Consider the following 16,460-nt stretch of genomic DNA (forward strand, 5'->3'; position numbering starts at 1 on the left):
GAAAGCTGCACTCGCTCTGACCGAAGCCAGACAGTCCCGCTTCTCCCGTTTGAGTCTGGGTCCCTAAAGACTCGCCTGTATCTGGAGCTCAGAATCTGCGACTCCCTCCCCATTGAAAACGCCAACCGCGCCCTCCGCCGCCAGCGCGCTCCGCGCACTCCGCACCTCAGAATTTGACTTCAGCACTGCGCCTCCTCTGAGTGTCCGTATGCGTTTCTCTTTCCTCCTAGTTGTAGGACTTCCACTCAGCCAGCGTTCCTGTGGTTCTGGGTGATGTCCGTTCCGTCTTTTAGTTTCACTTTGGAAGTAGTTGTTCAAGGCAGCAAACTCCGGCGTTAACCTATGCCGCCATCTTGGTTCTCTCTCCGATATTTTCAATGTTTATAGAAAGTATAGGCAGGTAGAATTTAAACATTTACTCATTTACATTTCTTTTAAGTTTTTAAATTTTGCTACAAATGTATCTACAAACTGCTGAACTTTAGAAAAATATGGCATATCTTGTTCTTTGCCAAAGGTCAGCAAAAAATTAGAAGAAATCAGCAATGTAATAAGGAAAGTTACTTTGAGATCTTAGTGTCCTTCATGATGTTAATCAAATGTATCACCCACTTTTTTCCTTGAAGAAACCAATAAAAAGAATTTAATGCCATGTTAACAGGTCTTGCCACATAAAACTTTATATGTTTGTCACATTTTCTCAGCATTGCTGGGCAACAGCGAGCTTCTATTATTATTTTCATAGACTTATGAAACTTTTTAGTTTTAGATTTTTTTTCCATAGCTTTCTCTACTTGATGTGTGTCTAAATCTGTCCATTATCCAAACCTACGGCTAATTTGTTCTTTCATATGTTTCAGAAAGTAGAATATTCAGAAGCAAGAGGAGTTAGAAGGATTAAGTTTCACAGAACCCCAAACTGCATTCTTAAATCAGATGATATCGTAGTTGAAATGTCATAAAATAATGTGTTTCGTAAAACTTCACCTTTAAATCTTGGATCCAAGAGATCTAGCTCATCTGCTGTACTTTATTCATCCTTTAAACATTTTTTGACAATTTACAGTGTCCTAGTTTCTTTGTCAGGTACTGGGAGCTTAAAAGATAAGAGAAAGAAAATGAACAAGACATGGTTCTTGTGGGATCTGTGATCTCCAGAGGGAGACAGACATGAATGAACAGAATTTCAATATAGTGTAGTCTGCATGATGCAGTGCCGTAAGACAGACATATAAGCTCTGGCCTGTGTGGCTCAGTTGGTTGGAGCGTTGTCCTGTACACCAAAAGGTGGCATGTTCAATTCCTGGTCAAGGCACATACCCAAGTTACAGTTAGATCCCATATGCAGGAGGCAACTGGTGGATGTTTCTCTCCATCCCTCTCTCCCTCTCCCCCCCTCCCTCCCTTCCTCTCTCTAAAATCAATTACATAAATTAATTAAGTAATGTTTTAAAAAAAAACAGACAGATGCACAGGAAATCTTTGAAACAGAAGGCAGGCGTCTCAGCCAGCCTGGGACATGTCATAAGTCCTCTGGTATCAGTGCCCCCCGGCCAAAGGTCATCACGAACATACCTGTAGTGGAACAGAATTGGGTTTCTTGATTTGTTTTAGTGAGGGAGAAGGCACATCATGAGGAACCATAGGGCATCTCAGTGAGAATTAGGAGCTTGTTATAATTTAGACTTGGATTCATTGACTTTGGGAGGATTTAAAGAACTGTTTTGGTGTTAGTAGCAATTCTATAATTATCTTAATTTTTTTCTAGAAGGTGGGGCTAAAGCTGTTAGCCAATAGAGGAGATTTTTGTTCCTTTTTTGTGGTTTATAGCATTCTTATTTTGTCTGTGTTCAGACATGATTATAGAGTGGTCTTGTTTTTGTCTCATTCCATCATGTTTATAGAATGGCTTTGTTCAGGTTCGATGGTTGAACACCAGGACCTAGTTGTTACAAGCAGGCAAGCTCAGGTGACAATAGCCTGGGGATGCTTTTTTCTTTCTCACTAATAAAAGCTTTATATGATCAGTCTAGAAAGGGAAATTGGAGTTAGCCAGACAGATTGGGGAAGTGAGATATGTGCAGGCATTCCAGGCCAAGTATATGGTGCAGCGAAGGCACAGGAGACAGGGTAATATCTCAGGAAGTCAGCAGTTAGGTAGGCTAAAAGTAAAAAGCAAAGAGCAGCAGAAGATATAGGAGGTAGGCAGAAGTCAGATCAGAGGGTCCCCTATGTCTCACTGAGGAGCTCAGATTTTATCGTGCAGGCACTGGGATGCCATGAATTGTTTGTAAGCTTGGTGACGGAATGAGGCTTGCATTTTAGAGAACTTACACTGACAGCTGTGTGGAGAGAAGACCTGAGCCAGATAGGCGAGGTTCCAGTTAGATGCTTTCTTACTTATTAAGCTCAGAAAAAGTCAATACTTACAGGCAGAAATGTGATTTCATTCTTACAGTTGGTAGATCTTAAATTTATGGCAGCATGTATAGTTCTAATTCTGATTTAGAAATTGTTACAAAAAGAGCAATAAAATCTTCAGGGAACTCTACAAGTAAACTCCCAAGGCCAGCTCATAACTAGTGAGCTCTATACTTGTGAGTGCTTTAAGATCATCAACATCTCTGTTTTAAAGATCTCTCTTTAATAAATTATAAACAGACATTACCACTTCACCCATAGAGGTTTTCTTTCCTAGAGATCTCATATTGGTTTTTTCTTTCCTTTACTTAATTCTTGAGAACAGCATGTTTTATAACTGTTTTTGCCTTTATACCTTTAAGAAAGAGTATACAATTTGGCAACATTATTAAGTAAATGGGGCCTTGGTTTGAACAGTTAGTTGCTATAAATTAAGAACATCTATTGCATGCAACTTTTTCTAAATCAATTTGTTGTTACTAGCATTTGACAGGAAAACGTGGTTTTTTTTGTGAAGTTGCACATAGAAGATACTCAATATATGCTGAATGGCCTTACCCTTCATGTATTCTAGAAAATTAACACATTTTACAACAAATAATTTTTTTGTAGTTATCAGAGCAGTATGTGCCTTGTCTTCCCCAGTTACTGCTGGGAGCAGGATTCTTGTGATATCCCGAGAAAAGGAATTTTCTGAGACTCACACGGGATGATGAGACATAATAGAAAGCTTTATTTCTATGGAATTACATCCCTGGGTTTCCAAAGTCCCATTTCCTTTAGTCCAGTCATAGAAGAAGTGTAGCTGGGATTTCAATAGAGCTGGAAGCAGAGCCAGTGTCCAGATTTTCCTTTCCATGTTGGAGCGGGTCCAGTCTAGCATCAGGGTAGTTTAGCTTGTGTTTCCCACTGCCGTCTTGCAGTCCATTGCATGTGGGGTCCGCATGGCTGTGGGCCATCCAGGCAAAATAAGGAAGCCAAGAATCACAAGAGTCACGAGCCAAGTGCACCAAGAGTCACAAGGGGAACCAAGCGAGTGAATTTCTTTGTTTAGGGGATTATGTATCCTCCTACTTCCATGCGCTGACAGTGGCCATGCCCCTTATGTACAATTATCTCTGCGTTCAGATGTAACTGACAAGAAAGCAAATTAGCCATTGTATTCCCCATATAAGAGTCCAGACCTCACTGTTTCATCAGAAATTCCATTATCATTCAAGTATCTAAAGAAAATTTGCTTTCAAAATGTTGGCTGGAAAGATGATCTGAGCAATTTAAAATTTTCCTTCCCAGTGTATTTTCATTTATCACCAGTGGCATTTCAGAATAATGTAGAGCTCTCATGTTTTTGCCAACATGAAGGTTAATGAAGCCATAGAGAACGTGTGTGTGGACACTGTTTGATTGACAAGTCTTCTCTAACAGTAATATTTCAGAATCAATAGCAAGAGAATAATTTCTAGATCTAGAATATCAGAAAAAGCTGTTTTGTACTTCATTAAGGTCTTACCTTAAACCTGTGTCATCCATTACGGTAGTCACAAGCCCATGTGGCTATTAAATTCTTATTTAAACTAACTTAATTAAAAATTTGGTTCCTCTGTTGTGTTAGGCAAAATGCAAGGGCTTAATAGCCACATGTGGCTACTGGTTACCACACTGAGAAATGCAGATATAGAACATTTCCATTGTTGTAGAAAATTCTACTAGACAGCACTACCTTAAAACCTTGAAGGATTTTTTTAGTGTCTGCTGGATACTTGGATAGTTTCTCTTAGTAACATTTAAAAAAATCCTCTTTAACTTGAAACATAATGTATAATGTGAAAATGCTGTAAATTGATCTCATAATTCTTATTGGGAGACAAGACTTTTGTTTTGTACCCAGTTTACAAATGAACACGAAGCTGTAATATATGCATATCCTATTCTTTCCAAACCTCACATAATTACCAATTCCTTTTTGTGGAGAGAACATTTAAGATCTGTCTTAGCATCTTTCAAGTATATAATACAGTATTATTAACTTTCGTCACCATGCTGTACATTAGGTTCCCAGAACTTATTCATCTTATAATTAGAAATTTGTACTCTTTGACCGACACTTCCCCCTCAGCCCCTGGCAACTACCATCCCACACGCGTTATATCATACAGTATTTTTCTTTCTCTAATTTTTTCACTTAGCATAACGCCCTCAAGGTCTAGTCATGTTGCAAATGGCAGGATTTCTCTGTGGCTGATTGTCTAAGTCAATATTTTCCACGGGCTCCTGGACCTCAGCCAAAAGGGGCTGGAGCTGGTGTATAACTGCCTTTAGGGTTCATGGCCGGGACCATGATTGGTATTTGTTTTACCCAATGCACAGGTGTGTGAGGCTCCTCCCAGGTCCCTTGGCAAATGGAGCTGGATCCCACAGCTCCCACAAAGGCACTTTTGTGTATGGATGGATGCCAGATGAGTCTAGGACAGTGATGGTGAACCTTTTGAGCTTGGCGTGCCAGCATTTTGAAAAACCCTAACTTAACTCTGGTGCCATGTCACATGTAGAAATTTTTTGATATTTTCAACCATAGTAAAACAAAGACATATTTTTGATATTTATTTTATATATTTAAATGTCATTTAACAAAGAAAAATCAACCAAAAAAATGAGTTGGCGTGTCACCTCTGACACGCGTGTCATAGGTTCTCCATCACTGGTCTAGGACATCTTATTTGGCTATCTTGCTGATGTCATTCCACTTATAGCTGTTCTTGGTTGGGTGTTTCTCAAAAACATCAGATTATCAAAAATTCAGTTGATATGTATAGGCCGTGAAAATACGCTAGTATGGCTAAATTTGCTTCATTTGTACAAACAAGATTATGCCTAAATACTGTTGAAATGCTATTATCAGAGCCATATATTCTTCTAAAATAATACTGTTAAGCCCCAGCCAGTGTGGCTCAGCTGGTTGGAGCATCTTCCTGTACACCAAAAGGTGGTGGGTTCTGTTCCTGGTCAGGTTGTGGGTTTGATACCTGGTTGGGGCATGTATGGGAGGCAACGGATCGATGCTTCTCTTTCTCGCTAAAAAAAAATTAAAATAGCCCAGGAGGTGATGGTTCAATTCCCGGTCAGGGCACATGACTGGGTGCAGGCTCAATCCCCAATAGGGGGTGTACAGGGGGCAGCCGATCAATGATTCTCTCTCATCATTGATGTTTCTACCTTTCTCTCCCTCTCCCTTCCTCTCTGAAAACAACAAAAATATATTTTATAAATTAATTAATTAAAACATCACTGTCACTACATGCAAGTACATGCAGCAGGAATCTTAAAATTATTACATATTTCATACTAAAGTTTCTTTTTCTGGAAGGGGGGGTACATTATTCAGAATATATTTAGTTTCCAGAGATCAGATACATTTAAACATGTACCTTTCAACACAGAAGTGTGATTCATTTCCTTTGTGGGTTTCAAAGCCATATAAAATATATCTATGTTCCAAATTCCTTTAAATTCTAAAATCTCTAGACTGATCTTGTCCTTCCTCTTGTCTCTAACTTTTCAAGCAATAGGGGTGGATGGGGAGGTTGCAGACCTCTTTTATCTCTATAACTGTGGGTGACTTCTGCCATTCAAAAGGAATGTTTGGAGTTGACATTATCACTCTAATTACATTTCAATTTTTCTTCTAATCTGAAAAATGGACTCTATTACTGTATAATATTTTTAAAGAGTTGGTTTAAAAATCTGGAATTTACTAATCAAGGCTGATAATGTGTTCTAGATGGGATTTTGGCTAATAAGGTACAGATCTAAACATAGCTGTAGCTTATCCTAAATGCGCCTGGTTGTTTGTTTTTTCAGCTTTCTTCACAGAAGTCAGTGCCATGGACACCCATGCTAAAATCCCTGCCACTTTGGGCCATTGTCGTTGCACATTTTTCTTATAACTGGACTTTTTATACCTTGCTGACATTATTGCCTACTTATATGAAGGAGATCCTAAGGTTCAATGTTCAAGAGGTAAGAAAATATAATCTATGCTTCTTATATAAAGTACAGATTTTGAACTGCACACAGAATTTGTTTTTATCCATGAGAAATTCAGTTATTTTTACCTTCCATTTTACTCTAATTACTAAATTTGAAAGACTTCTATTTTTTGCTTCACAGTTGTTCTTTCTTTTTCAGTCAGTGTGTGTAAACTCTTGATTCATGGTATCTTTTGACTGGAACCCCAGTAACCATAAAGTCTTGCTAATCCCTAGTAACTTGCAGGATATCAGATCTATGTTCCAAATTCCTTTAAACTCTAAAACTTAAAGTGGCACCAACATTCACTTCTACAAAGGATGGTAGCAGGACTGCTGGCAGCTGAGCAAGGAGTTGGAAAGTGCAAGGTTCTTGTGCAGAGGCTACTTTGCAGCATCATTTAGGATTGGAAAAGCTCTAGTTGTAAAGCTGTATAAGAAGGACCTTCCTGAAACTGCCAGTTCCTTTGAACTCATCAGTTGAGGTAGTTCCTGTTATCTCTATTTACATTGATGGATTTTGTCTTTAAAGAGATTGAGGAAGAGCCTAACGAGAAAGAGGCACAGTGTGTAAGGAAAATTGGTGGCATTTTTGCTTTCAAAATTAAGATAAATTAAAGACAAACGTAAGAGTTAAAATGATAAAACTCTTAGAAAGTATACATCTCTGTGACCTTGGACTAGGTAAGTTTCTTACATATAACACCAAAAGCACAAGTAATCAAAGTAAAAAACTAGATAAGTTGCACTTCATCAAAGTTAAAAACTTTTGTGCATCAAAGGACACTATCAAGAATGCAAACCCACTGGAGGGGAGAAAATATTTGCAAGGCACATATCTGATAAGGGTCTAGTACCCGCATTATATAAAGAACCCTTACAACTCAATAATGAAAACACCATTTTTTAAATGAGCCAATGATTTGAATGGACATTTCTCCAAAGATATACAAGTGGCCAATAAGCCCATGTAAAGATGCTCAGCATCATAAATCATTAGGGAAATGTCAATGAAAACCATAATCATATACCACTTCACACCTATTAGAATGAAAAACAAACAGAAAATAACAAGTGTTGAGGATGTAGAGGAAATGAAACCTTCATACACTACTGGTGGGAATGTAAAATGGTGTAGCCACTGTGGAAAAGAGTTCATCAATTCCTCAAAAAAAATTTAAACGAAGTTATCATATGACCCAGTAATTCCATTCCTAAGTTTATACGAAGAGGATTGAAAACATAGGTCCACACAAATACATTTACACAAATGTTTGTAACAGCATTACTCATACTAACCAAAAAGTGGAAATAACCCAAATGTCCATCAGCTAGTGATTAGATAAACAAAAGGTAGTATATTCATATAATGGAATATCACTCAGCCACAAAGTGAAAGATAGCCCTTGTTGGGGCCCAGGGCAGGCCAACCCAAGATATCCCACAATGGCATATTGATTATTTCTAAGTGGTAAAATCACTTAAGAAGCATATATTCTTTCTGATGTTCATAGCAGCATAATTTATAATAGCTAATATTTGAAAACAGCCCATGTGCCTATCAGTAGATGAGTGGATAAACAAGCTGTGGTACATTTACACCATGGAATACTGTGCAGCAGTAAAAAAGAAGGGTCTCTTACATTTTGAGACAGCATGGAGGGACCTGAAGAGTATTCTGTTAAGTGAAATAAGCCAGTCAGAAAAAGACAAGCATCACATGATCTCACTCATCTGTGGAATCTAATGAACAAAATAAACTGTTGAACAAAACAGATCCAGAGACATGGAAGAAGGGAACAGAAAGGGAAGGCGGAGGTGGGTGGGTGGGTGGGAAGAGATCAACCAAAAAACATGTATACAGATCTAAATATTATTCCACTGAGGTTTCTATTTGAGATTTTCCCGGGAGAACTATGGAAAGAATGAAATATCAATAGCTAGCCAGTAATTACTGCTGTGCACTTAATTGCCTTTATTTTTAAAAATATATATTTCATTGATTTTTTACAGAGAGAAAGGGAGAGGGATAGAGAGTTAGAAACATCTATGAGAGAGAAACATTGATCAGCTGCCTCCTGCACACCCCCCACTGGGGATGTGTCTGCAACCAAGGTACATGCCCTTGACCGCAATCGAACCCCGGACCCCTCAGTCTGCAGGCCGACGCTGTATCCACTGAGCCAAATCAGCTAGGGCTGCCTTTATTTTTTATGGAATTTTTAAAGTTCTATAATGAGAGAATTTAAAATAGGAATCTTTTATCTTGCATTTCATATTTTTAAAGACATTTTCTTTTTTGAATCAAATTTTTTAAAAATTTGAATAGAGTTTGACAGTAATTCTCTACTTAAATAGAAGCTTTTTTATTGAGGTAACATTGATTGGTAACATTATATACATTTCAGGTATACAATATTATAATTTGATATTTGTATACACTTTGGTAAGCTCATCACCAAAAGCCTAGTTTCCATCCGTCATCATATATTTGACCCCCTAAAAGCCTCTTTTTAACATGGATTTTTTTCTTGAGAAACCAATTTATTACATTCATGAAATGGCCTTTCCTTAGGATAAGGCTAGCTTTGTATTTAAAATTATAATCTCATTAATTAAAAATTGTAAAGCTTTTGATCTCGTTATAATCTTGCTTTTTCATGTAATTTTAGTTTCATTAGTTATCCTACCATTTCTTTTTTTCCTAGTTTTTTTCAATTCTAGCGTCCATATTTCTTACAACTCAGTGAGAGCCGGGACAATATCTATTACCCTATTTTAGATATTAATATTTTGGGATCAATTTTTTAAAATAAATGAATACAAGGAATTTTATCCTTGCACAGAAAGTTGAATAACTGTAGAAGATACTCATGGAATGAATAAATGTTGAAGATTTTAGTAGTTTTAGATTGTTGGGAGTTTTTAACATTGTAGCTTTAGAAAAAAAAATTGGAGCATTAAGTGGAAAACTTCAGTAACTCTGTGGAATTATCAGCCTTATCCCATTAGGGAACAAGACCAAGATCTGAAAATTCATTTCTCTACTTGCTACAGCTTATTTATCTTTAGGATTCTTCCCCAAGTAACAATAGCTTTAATCCCACTATGGACAAGTCTAAATGGAATAAAATTTAAAGAGGAAATTACACAGCATAATACCAGAAAGAAACAAAAATTTTCAGTTACAGCCCTAGCTGGTTTGGCTCAGTAGATAGAGCGTCACCCTGCAGACTGAAGGATCTCAGGTTCAATTCCAGTTCAAGAGCACATGCCTGGGTTGCAGGCTTGATCCCTGGTGGGAGATATGCAGGAGGCAGCCAATCATCAATGATTCTCTCTCACCACTGATGGTTGTATCTCTCTCTCACTCTCCCTTCCTCTCTGAAATCAACGAAGATACATGTTTTGTTTTGTTTTTTTTTAAATTTCAGTTATAGAAGAACTGGAAGCATACAGCATCTGAATACAGAAAACCAAACTATGATGAAAGAAATATTTTCTTAAGCACTTTAATTTAAAATATTAAATTTTTCTGGTCTGCACCATGAATGATGCTTAAATGGATTATAAGATTTAATTATTGCTGATAAAATATCTTTCTGCCTTTTTTGTGTTTGTAAACACTAACACGTGTATCCATCTCTCTTAGACTATAAAAACATTTGTATGTGTGTGTGTTTGTGTTTTGGTGGTGTTGTTTTTCATTTGGTCTTGGCACCTCAGACTTATGCTGAGGAAAAATGAACGGAAGAAAAATTTCTCTTATTCTGAGTGTGTGTTCTTCATTTTACAGAATTTGTGATGTCCTAAAAAGCTGTCAAGTAATTTCCTACAAAAATAACACATTTCCATGATTAGTTCTGTTTCATATCTCCTGGTGTTTTCATTTTGTTTAGGTGGTAACTTAAAGCAAGAGGGAAAAGATAGAGTGTCTCTCAATCAGAGCCTTTGTCCTCTGCTCAAAGTATGTGCTGATGCACCAGGCACCTGACCTAGATGGTGTTCACTTAAGAATAACTTGTTGAGATATATATTTGACTTATATGTTTTCTGTATGTGTTTTATTTTATAATAAAAATATTTTTAAGATAAAAATAAATGACACTTAAGACAAAAACTTCAGTGGGGAAAATCCATAGGCTAATAGAAAGACTTATCTTCTCTCACTGAAGCTACTGCCCAAGTCCCAAAATAACATTCAAGATTGCCTTGAGCAGATTGGACTATAGTGAGCCCTGGTTCCCTTTGAGACAGGATCTTAGGGACTGCATTGAACTGAATCCCAAAATCCTTCTATAGACCAAACTTATTTACTATCTATAGTAATACCTGGTAATATGCTAATTAGACCAGACATCCTTCCGTACGACCTTCCGGACAAAGCCGGGGGGGCTGCGAGGGAAGCCCAGGTCCCGGGTGCCTACCAGCAGCCGAAGGGAAGCCTGGGTCCTGGGTGCCAGAGGGAAGCCGGGGGACGGAAGGCCTACTCTTGCATGAATTTCATGCATTGGGCCTCTAGTACCTATATAAAAATTAACAGTTTATTGCTATGGATTTACTTTGTTTTTGAGTGGTGAATGCGTGTGTGCGTGCATACGTGCGTGCGTGCGTGTGTGTATGTATGTGTATGTGTTCGTTCTTTCTCTCATCATAATTAATTCCATATCTTCTTATTCCTCCCAGAATGGAATTTTATCTGCAGTGCCTTATTTTGGCTGTTGGTTATGTATGATCATGTCTGGTCAAGCTGCTGACCATTTAAGGGCAAAATGGAATTTTTCAACCGTATGTGTTCGAAAATTGTTTAGCCTTATAGGTAAGTGATGTGAATCAGGTTTTGTTTGGGCTCACAGTTATTTACTATGTTTACAGTATAAAGCAAGCTACAAATGCTAATATTAGTCATTTATTTTGTTCACATATTAAAATATATTTTAATGCATGTAGTATATTTGTTTATAGAATTATTCCAGGTAGGATAATTCTGTAAACATTCTGGGCACCTACCACTGAAAGTTGCTGTCCTGTTTCACTGCTTACTTACTTCAACTCTCAAGAAGTTATTCCACATCTTTAAGTGAAATAAATCTCTTTAGATTAAAAAGGGGGGGGCCTTTCTCTTTTTTTGGCTTTCTGTGGACCTGCTCTCTTCAGTATGGTAGCCACCAGGCAGATGTCTCTATTGTAATTCAGTTGAAACTTAAAAATAAGTTTCTCAGTTGCAGTTTCAGTATACACAAATACAACAATTCTATTCTCACAGAGATAGGATTGCACTGCTGTAGACACAGATAAAATGACAGCCCACTCATAAGTCCTCTTCTGTTACTTGTATTCCATGCTTAACTGCCTGTAATAAACTATGCGTATTGTTTGCAGTTGTTAAGACCTATATGGGGTGTTTTTCTAACTTTATTTAACAGTTTATCATTTAGTTTATTTTCTTTGAATTTTAAATCACACTCTGTATCAGCTATTGCCTCTCTCTGGGACCATATTTTTCATCATTCTCTTCTTGCTCTTTTCTATAACATTGTAGAACTTTAGCTGAGTCTTGGTCACATGTAGATTTAATGGCAATGCATAATAAGACTTTACTTTTACTTTTATATTGGTTGCATTATGCCTATATGTTTTCCACAAATTTTTTTCATGAAACCATTAATTTAAATTGAGTCTCCTAGGCAATACAATGTTTGTACAGTAGGTGGCAGTAATATCCAATCTCAGATTTATACTATATTAAGGTAGAGCAGGCAAATATTAATGCTGGGGCTTCTTTTCTTTTTGTAACCTTTTCACTTCAGGAATGATTGGACCTGCAGTATTCCTGGTAGCTGCTGGATTTATAGGTTGTGATTACTCTTTGGCTGTTGCATTCCTAACCATATCAACAACCCTGGGAGGCTTTTGTTCTTCTGGATTTAGCATCAACCACCTGGACATTGCTCCTTCGTGAGTACTAATAGAAAGATTGGCTGTGATTAAATTATTTTGTAATTGTGGTAAAATATACATAACATAATATTTATCATTTTTAGTGTACAATTCTGTGCCATTAAGTGCATTACCATTGTTGTGCAACCATCACCACAAATCCATCTCCAGAACTTTGTCATCTTCCCAAAGGGAAACTCCCTAACCATTAAACACAATGCCCCCCACAGTTCCTGGCAACCACCGTTCCACTTTCTGTCTCTATGAATTTGACTACTCTAGGGATGATTTTAAATTCTTGAAGATGTTTTTAAATTTAAATTTCTAACTACCAACATTTCTGTACACACTGTTTCCATAAAAACATTACATAAAATACATTATAACTGCTGCTGATCATACTGAGAAAGTACGATCAGTGCTGCATATACCCTTAGCAGTGGGGAATCAAGTAGTGAAAACCTGGAACAGTTAGGCATTGGACCAAGAAACCATTTGAAATAAAAGGTAGCCTAAGCAAAAGCTCCAAGACTGTAAGCTCTGAGAGTGCAGAGGCCAAGTCTGTCTTCTGTACCACAGTAGTACTGGCGCCTGGTCCTGCACTGGACCATGGTGAGTACTCAGTCAAATACAGAATTCTCAGTCAACATGCAAAATCCTCCACATTATGGTCCCAACCTATCTTTATAATTTTAGTCCTCCCTCCCTTACCTCATCTTCTACTGATTCTTTGCTGTAACTGAACTAAACTACTTTAATTTTCTAAAAATATCCCCCCCCCACACACACACACACATGCACACACACACTTTCCTACCTTTGCCCCTTTGCTCATGATAATCTATATACCTGGAATGCCCACACTCATCTATGATTTGTCTCACATCTTATAATTAAATTTAGATAATGTATCCTTGGCCAGAATAACTGGCCTATGACCTTCTCAGGAAATCACATCCAGAGGACTCTAGTGATGTTAATTTTAATCACCCAGTCAAGGTGTTGTCAAGTTTCTCCAATAACTAATTACTTTTTTCCCCTTCAACTGAAAATGCATCTCTGGAGAGATGCTTTGAGATCATACAAACATCCTGCTCCTTATCAAACTCCCCTCACCTCTACCACCTTAGATTTAGTGTCTGTTGATGATCTATGCCAAACCAGGTTTTCTGTGGTGATTTCAAAATGAAAATATTTCAACTCTATCCTCAACATGTATCAGTCGGCACTCTGTTGTAAGGAAGATCTCCCCTTCTCCATTTGTTTATCTATTAATGATCAGTGTGGGCTTAGAGATTTGTGATTTATTTACTGTTATAATCCATTATTGTCCTTATTTATTTTCATGTTCACATTATCTCAGTTTTGGCTAATGGGAGTGCTTTTTAGCTGGCTCCTGTGACCTGTTTTCATGCCCCATCATTGTTTTGGGGGGTTTTTTTGTACTTTCTTATTGATGGAACAACCAGATGTTTTGGCTTCATCTTACACTTTCCCTGACTTGCAATTGAACATTTCTCAAAGGAACCTTGGTTCCTCTTAGCGATGAATGGTATTTAGCAAAGATGATATGCTTTCATTACTAAGTATATTGCCTTTCCTACAAAAACCTTTTTCTTTTCTTTTTTTATTTTTTTAAAATATATTTCATTGATTTTTTTATAGAGAGGAAGGGAGAGGGATAGAGAGTTAGAAGCATCTATGAGAGAGAAACATCGGTCAGCTCCCTCCTGCACGCCCCCTACTGGGGATGTGCCCGCAACTAAGGTACATGCCCTTGACCGGAATCGAACCCGGGACCCTTGAGTCCACAGGCCGACTCTCTATCCACTGAGCCAAACCAGTTAGGGCTTCTTTTCTTTTTTTAAATATGGAACACTTCACAAATTTGCATCATCCTTGCACAGAGGCCATGCTAATCTTCTCTGTATCATTGCCATTTTAGTATATGTGCTGCAGAAGCAAGCACAAGAAAATCTTAATTACTACTTACAAATCACATAAAGCATTAACAACTGTCAAAGATTTATTTACAAATAGAAACAAAAGTCAGCATTTTATCAAATTATTTCTTCTACATCTTTTATATGCTGATTCACCTACTAGGTTTTGTTTTAAACCTTTTTTCACTTTCTTTGAGATTTTGAAAATTTATCCTATAGCCTTCAGAGAATTATAGTTATCAGTATAGACTTGTAAATCTTTTTAGAGTGAATTGTAGTGACATCTTTCTCCACAAAATCAGCAAAAGAAGACAGCTTTAAAGGTATATTACTTTTTTAAAATTGCTTTCAAAGAGGAAGGGAGAAGGAGAGAGAAATAGAAACATCAATGATGAAAGAATCATTTTTCGGCTGCCTCCTGCATGACATCTACTGGGGATCGAGCCCACAACCTGGGCTTGTGCCCTGACCAGGATTCAAATCGTGACCTCCTGGTTCATAGGTCGACACTCAACCACTGAGTCACAAGTGCTGGGCGAAGTGTATATTACTTTTAATGTTATACTTTCCTAATTCTAGTAAATGAAATATGAAACTTGTTTAGTTATCTCTTCATTTCTATAACCATAACTTTTAATTAGAGAAGTTAATGGGTTAAATAACTGAGTTTATATATCAACTACATGTATATATATTTAAATAGCTACAAAAAGTAACTGCATAATAGTGAATTCTACAGGATATTATTTAAGTTTATATTAGGAATAAAATTGAAGTTGAAATAGAAAATGTAATATATCCTGAGATTAGGAATAGAAAGGAAATAATACATCTAAATTTATCGGACTAATTTATATCTTGATTAATCACAGTCCTTCAATGGAAGGGTCCTCTCAAGATTCAGAATTCCAATAAAAGTTAAAGTGCCCAAGTCTAGAGAGCTTATTCTTTTGTGTGATTATGAAGCTGATAATTGCTCATTTGATAGTGGTAACTATTTGTCTTAAACAGTAATATTTTTATTAGTAACTAGAAATTTGTAGGAATAATAATTGCTTATATACTGACCTCAAAATAGCCACTCATTTTACAGAGAAAATGGTACCTTCGTGGGTCAATTATTTTCATAGTTTTCCATATAATTAAAATTGACTTAAACTTTTAGAATAAGAAACTAATAGTTTCTTATCTGAATCCTTTCCTATAGTTGAATTTGGATTTATACTGTCAGAATCTGTATTTCATACCCTTAATAAAGTCTCACTTGTGAGTAAAGTACAATTTTTAAGTTGAGCATCTGAGAGAGAAAAGCTAAAATAAAGGTTATGTTGCAGAAATTACTGCATTATGGTGGTGAGGGGGGAGACATTACTTACAATCTTTGCAGTGTTTAAATTTTGAATTTCAAATTTATCCTTGTATAGTTTTATATGATTTTTATTTTTAAAAAGCTAGAAGTTTACATTGATCTGGTTAAATATAAAGCATTTTGTCTTTCTAATATGAATATAGTGGCTGAATGACATTTTTAAATGCATAAGGGTCTAACAATCAGAATAATAAAAATATTACACTGTATGTGGAAAGTCTATTGTGATAAATAAAAACCTCTTTGTAGATATCTCTTATCCAGTCTAGCAATGTAAACATTTTCACATCCCAAGATTGGTCATGCATGAAAGTTTTATTTTACAGTGCCTGTCACATAGAGTATGCTCAGTAAATATTTGTTGAATGAGTGACTTTCTGGTTTTAATCACTGGACTAAATGTCAGATGTTGAAAGTATTTACAATACAGCAGAAACTTTTGTCAAAAAGAAAACATTTAAATAGAGGGAAGAATTTTGTAAACCTTATAAGCTAGGAAATTTTTATTTAGTATACATATTGGTCAGTTAAGAATTGAAAGAGTTTAACATAAAAATGAAAGAAAAAAGAATACTTGAAAAGCGAATTAATTTAAAAAAATTCTTTTTTTCTAATATATCTTATTGATTTTTTACAGAGAGGAAGGGAGAGGGATAGAGAGTTAGAAACATTGATGAGAGAGAAACATCGATCAGCTGCCTCCTGCACACCCCCCACTGGGGATGTGCCCGCAACTAAGGTACATGCCCTTGACCAGAATCG

General features: G+C 36.6%; 1 protein-coding gene and 1 non-coding gene across 4 annotated transcripts in view; one reads left to right on the forward strand and one right to left on the reverse strand.

Moving 5' to 3' along the window:
- SLC17A5 (solute carrier family 17 member 5) overlaps window positions 1-16,460 on the forward strand; it is an 82,255-nt gene that overhangs the window by 46,040 nt on the left and 19,755 nt on the right. For all 3 annotated transcript variants that reach the window (XM_036316828.1, XM_036316827.1, XM_036316826.1), the window contains exons 7-9: window positions 6,280-6,438; window positions 11,133-11,265; window positions 12,257-12,404. In XM_036316828.1, coding sequence (XP_036172721.1) covers window positions 6,280-6,438; window positions 11,133-11,265; window positions 12,257-12,404 — 440 coding nt within the window. The remainder of the gene's footprint in view (window positions 1-6,279; window positions 6,439-11,132; window positions 11,266-12,256; window positions 12,405-16,460) is intronic.
- Window positions 14,251-14,355, reverse strand: LOC118660951. Its single transcript, XR_004969113.1, has one exon. It is a non-coding gene; the product is annotated as a U6 spliceosomal RNA (small nuclear RNA).

The sequence above is a fragment of the Myotis myotis genome, unplaced genomic scaffold (genome assembly GCF_014108235.1).
Source record: "Myotis myotis isolate mMyoMyo1 unplaced genomic scaffold, mMyoMyo1.p scaffold_m19_p_7, whole genome shotgun sequence".
NCBI classification, from domain to species: Eukaryota; Metazoa; Chordata; class Mammalia; order Chiroptera; family Vespertilionidae; genus Myotis; species Myotis myotis.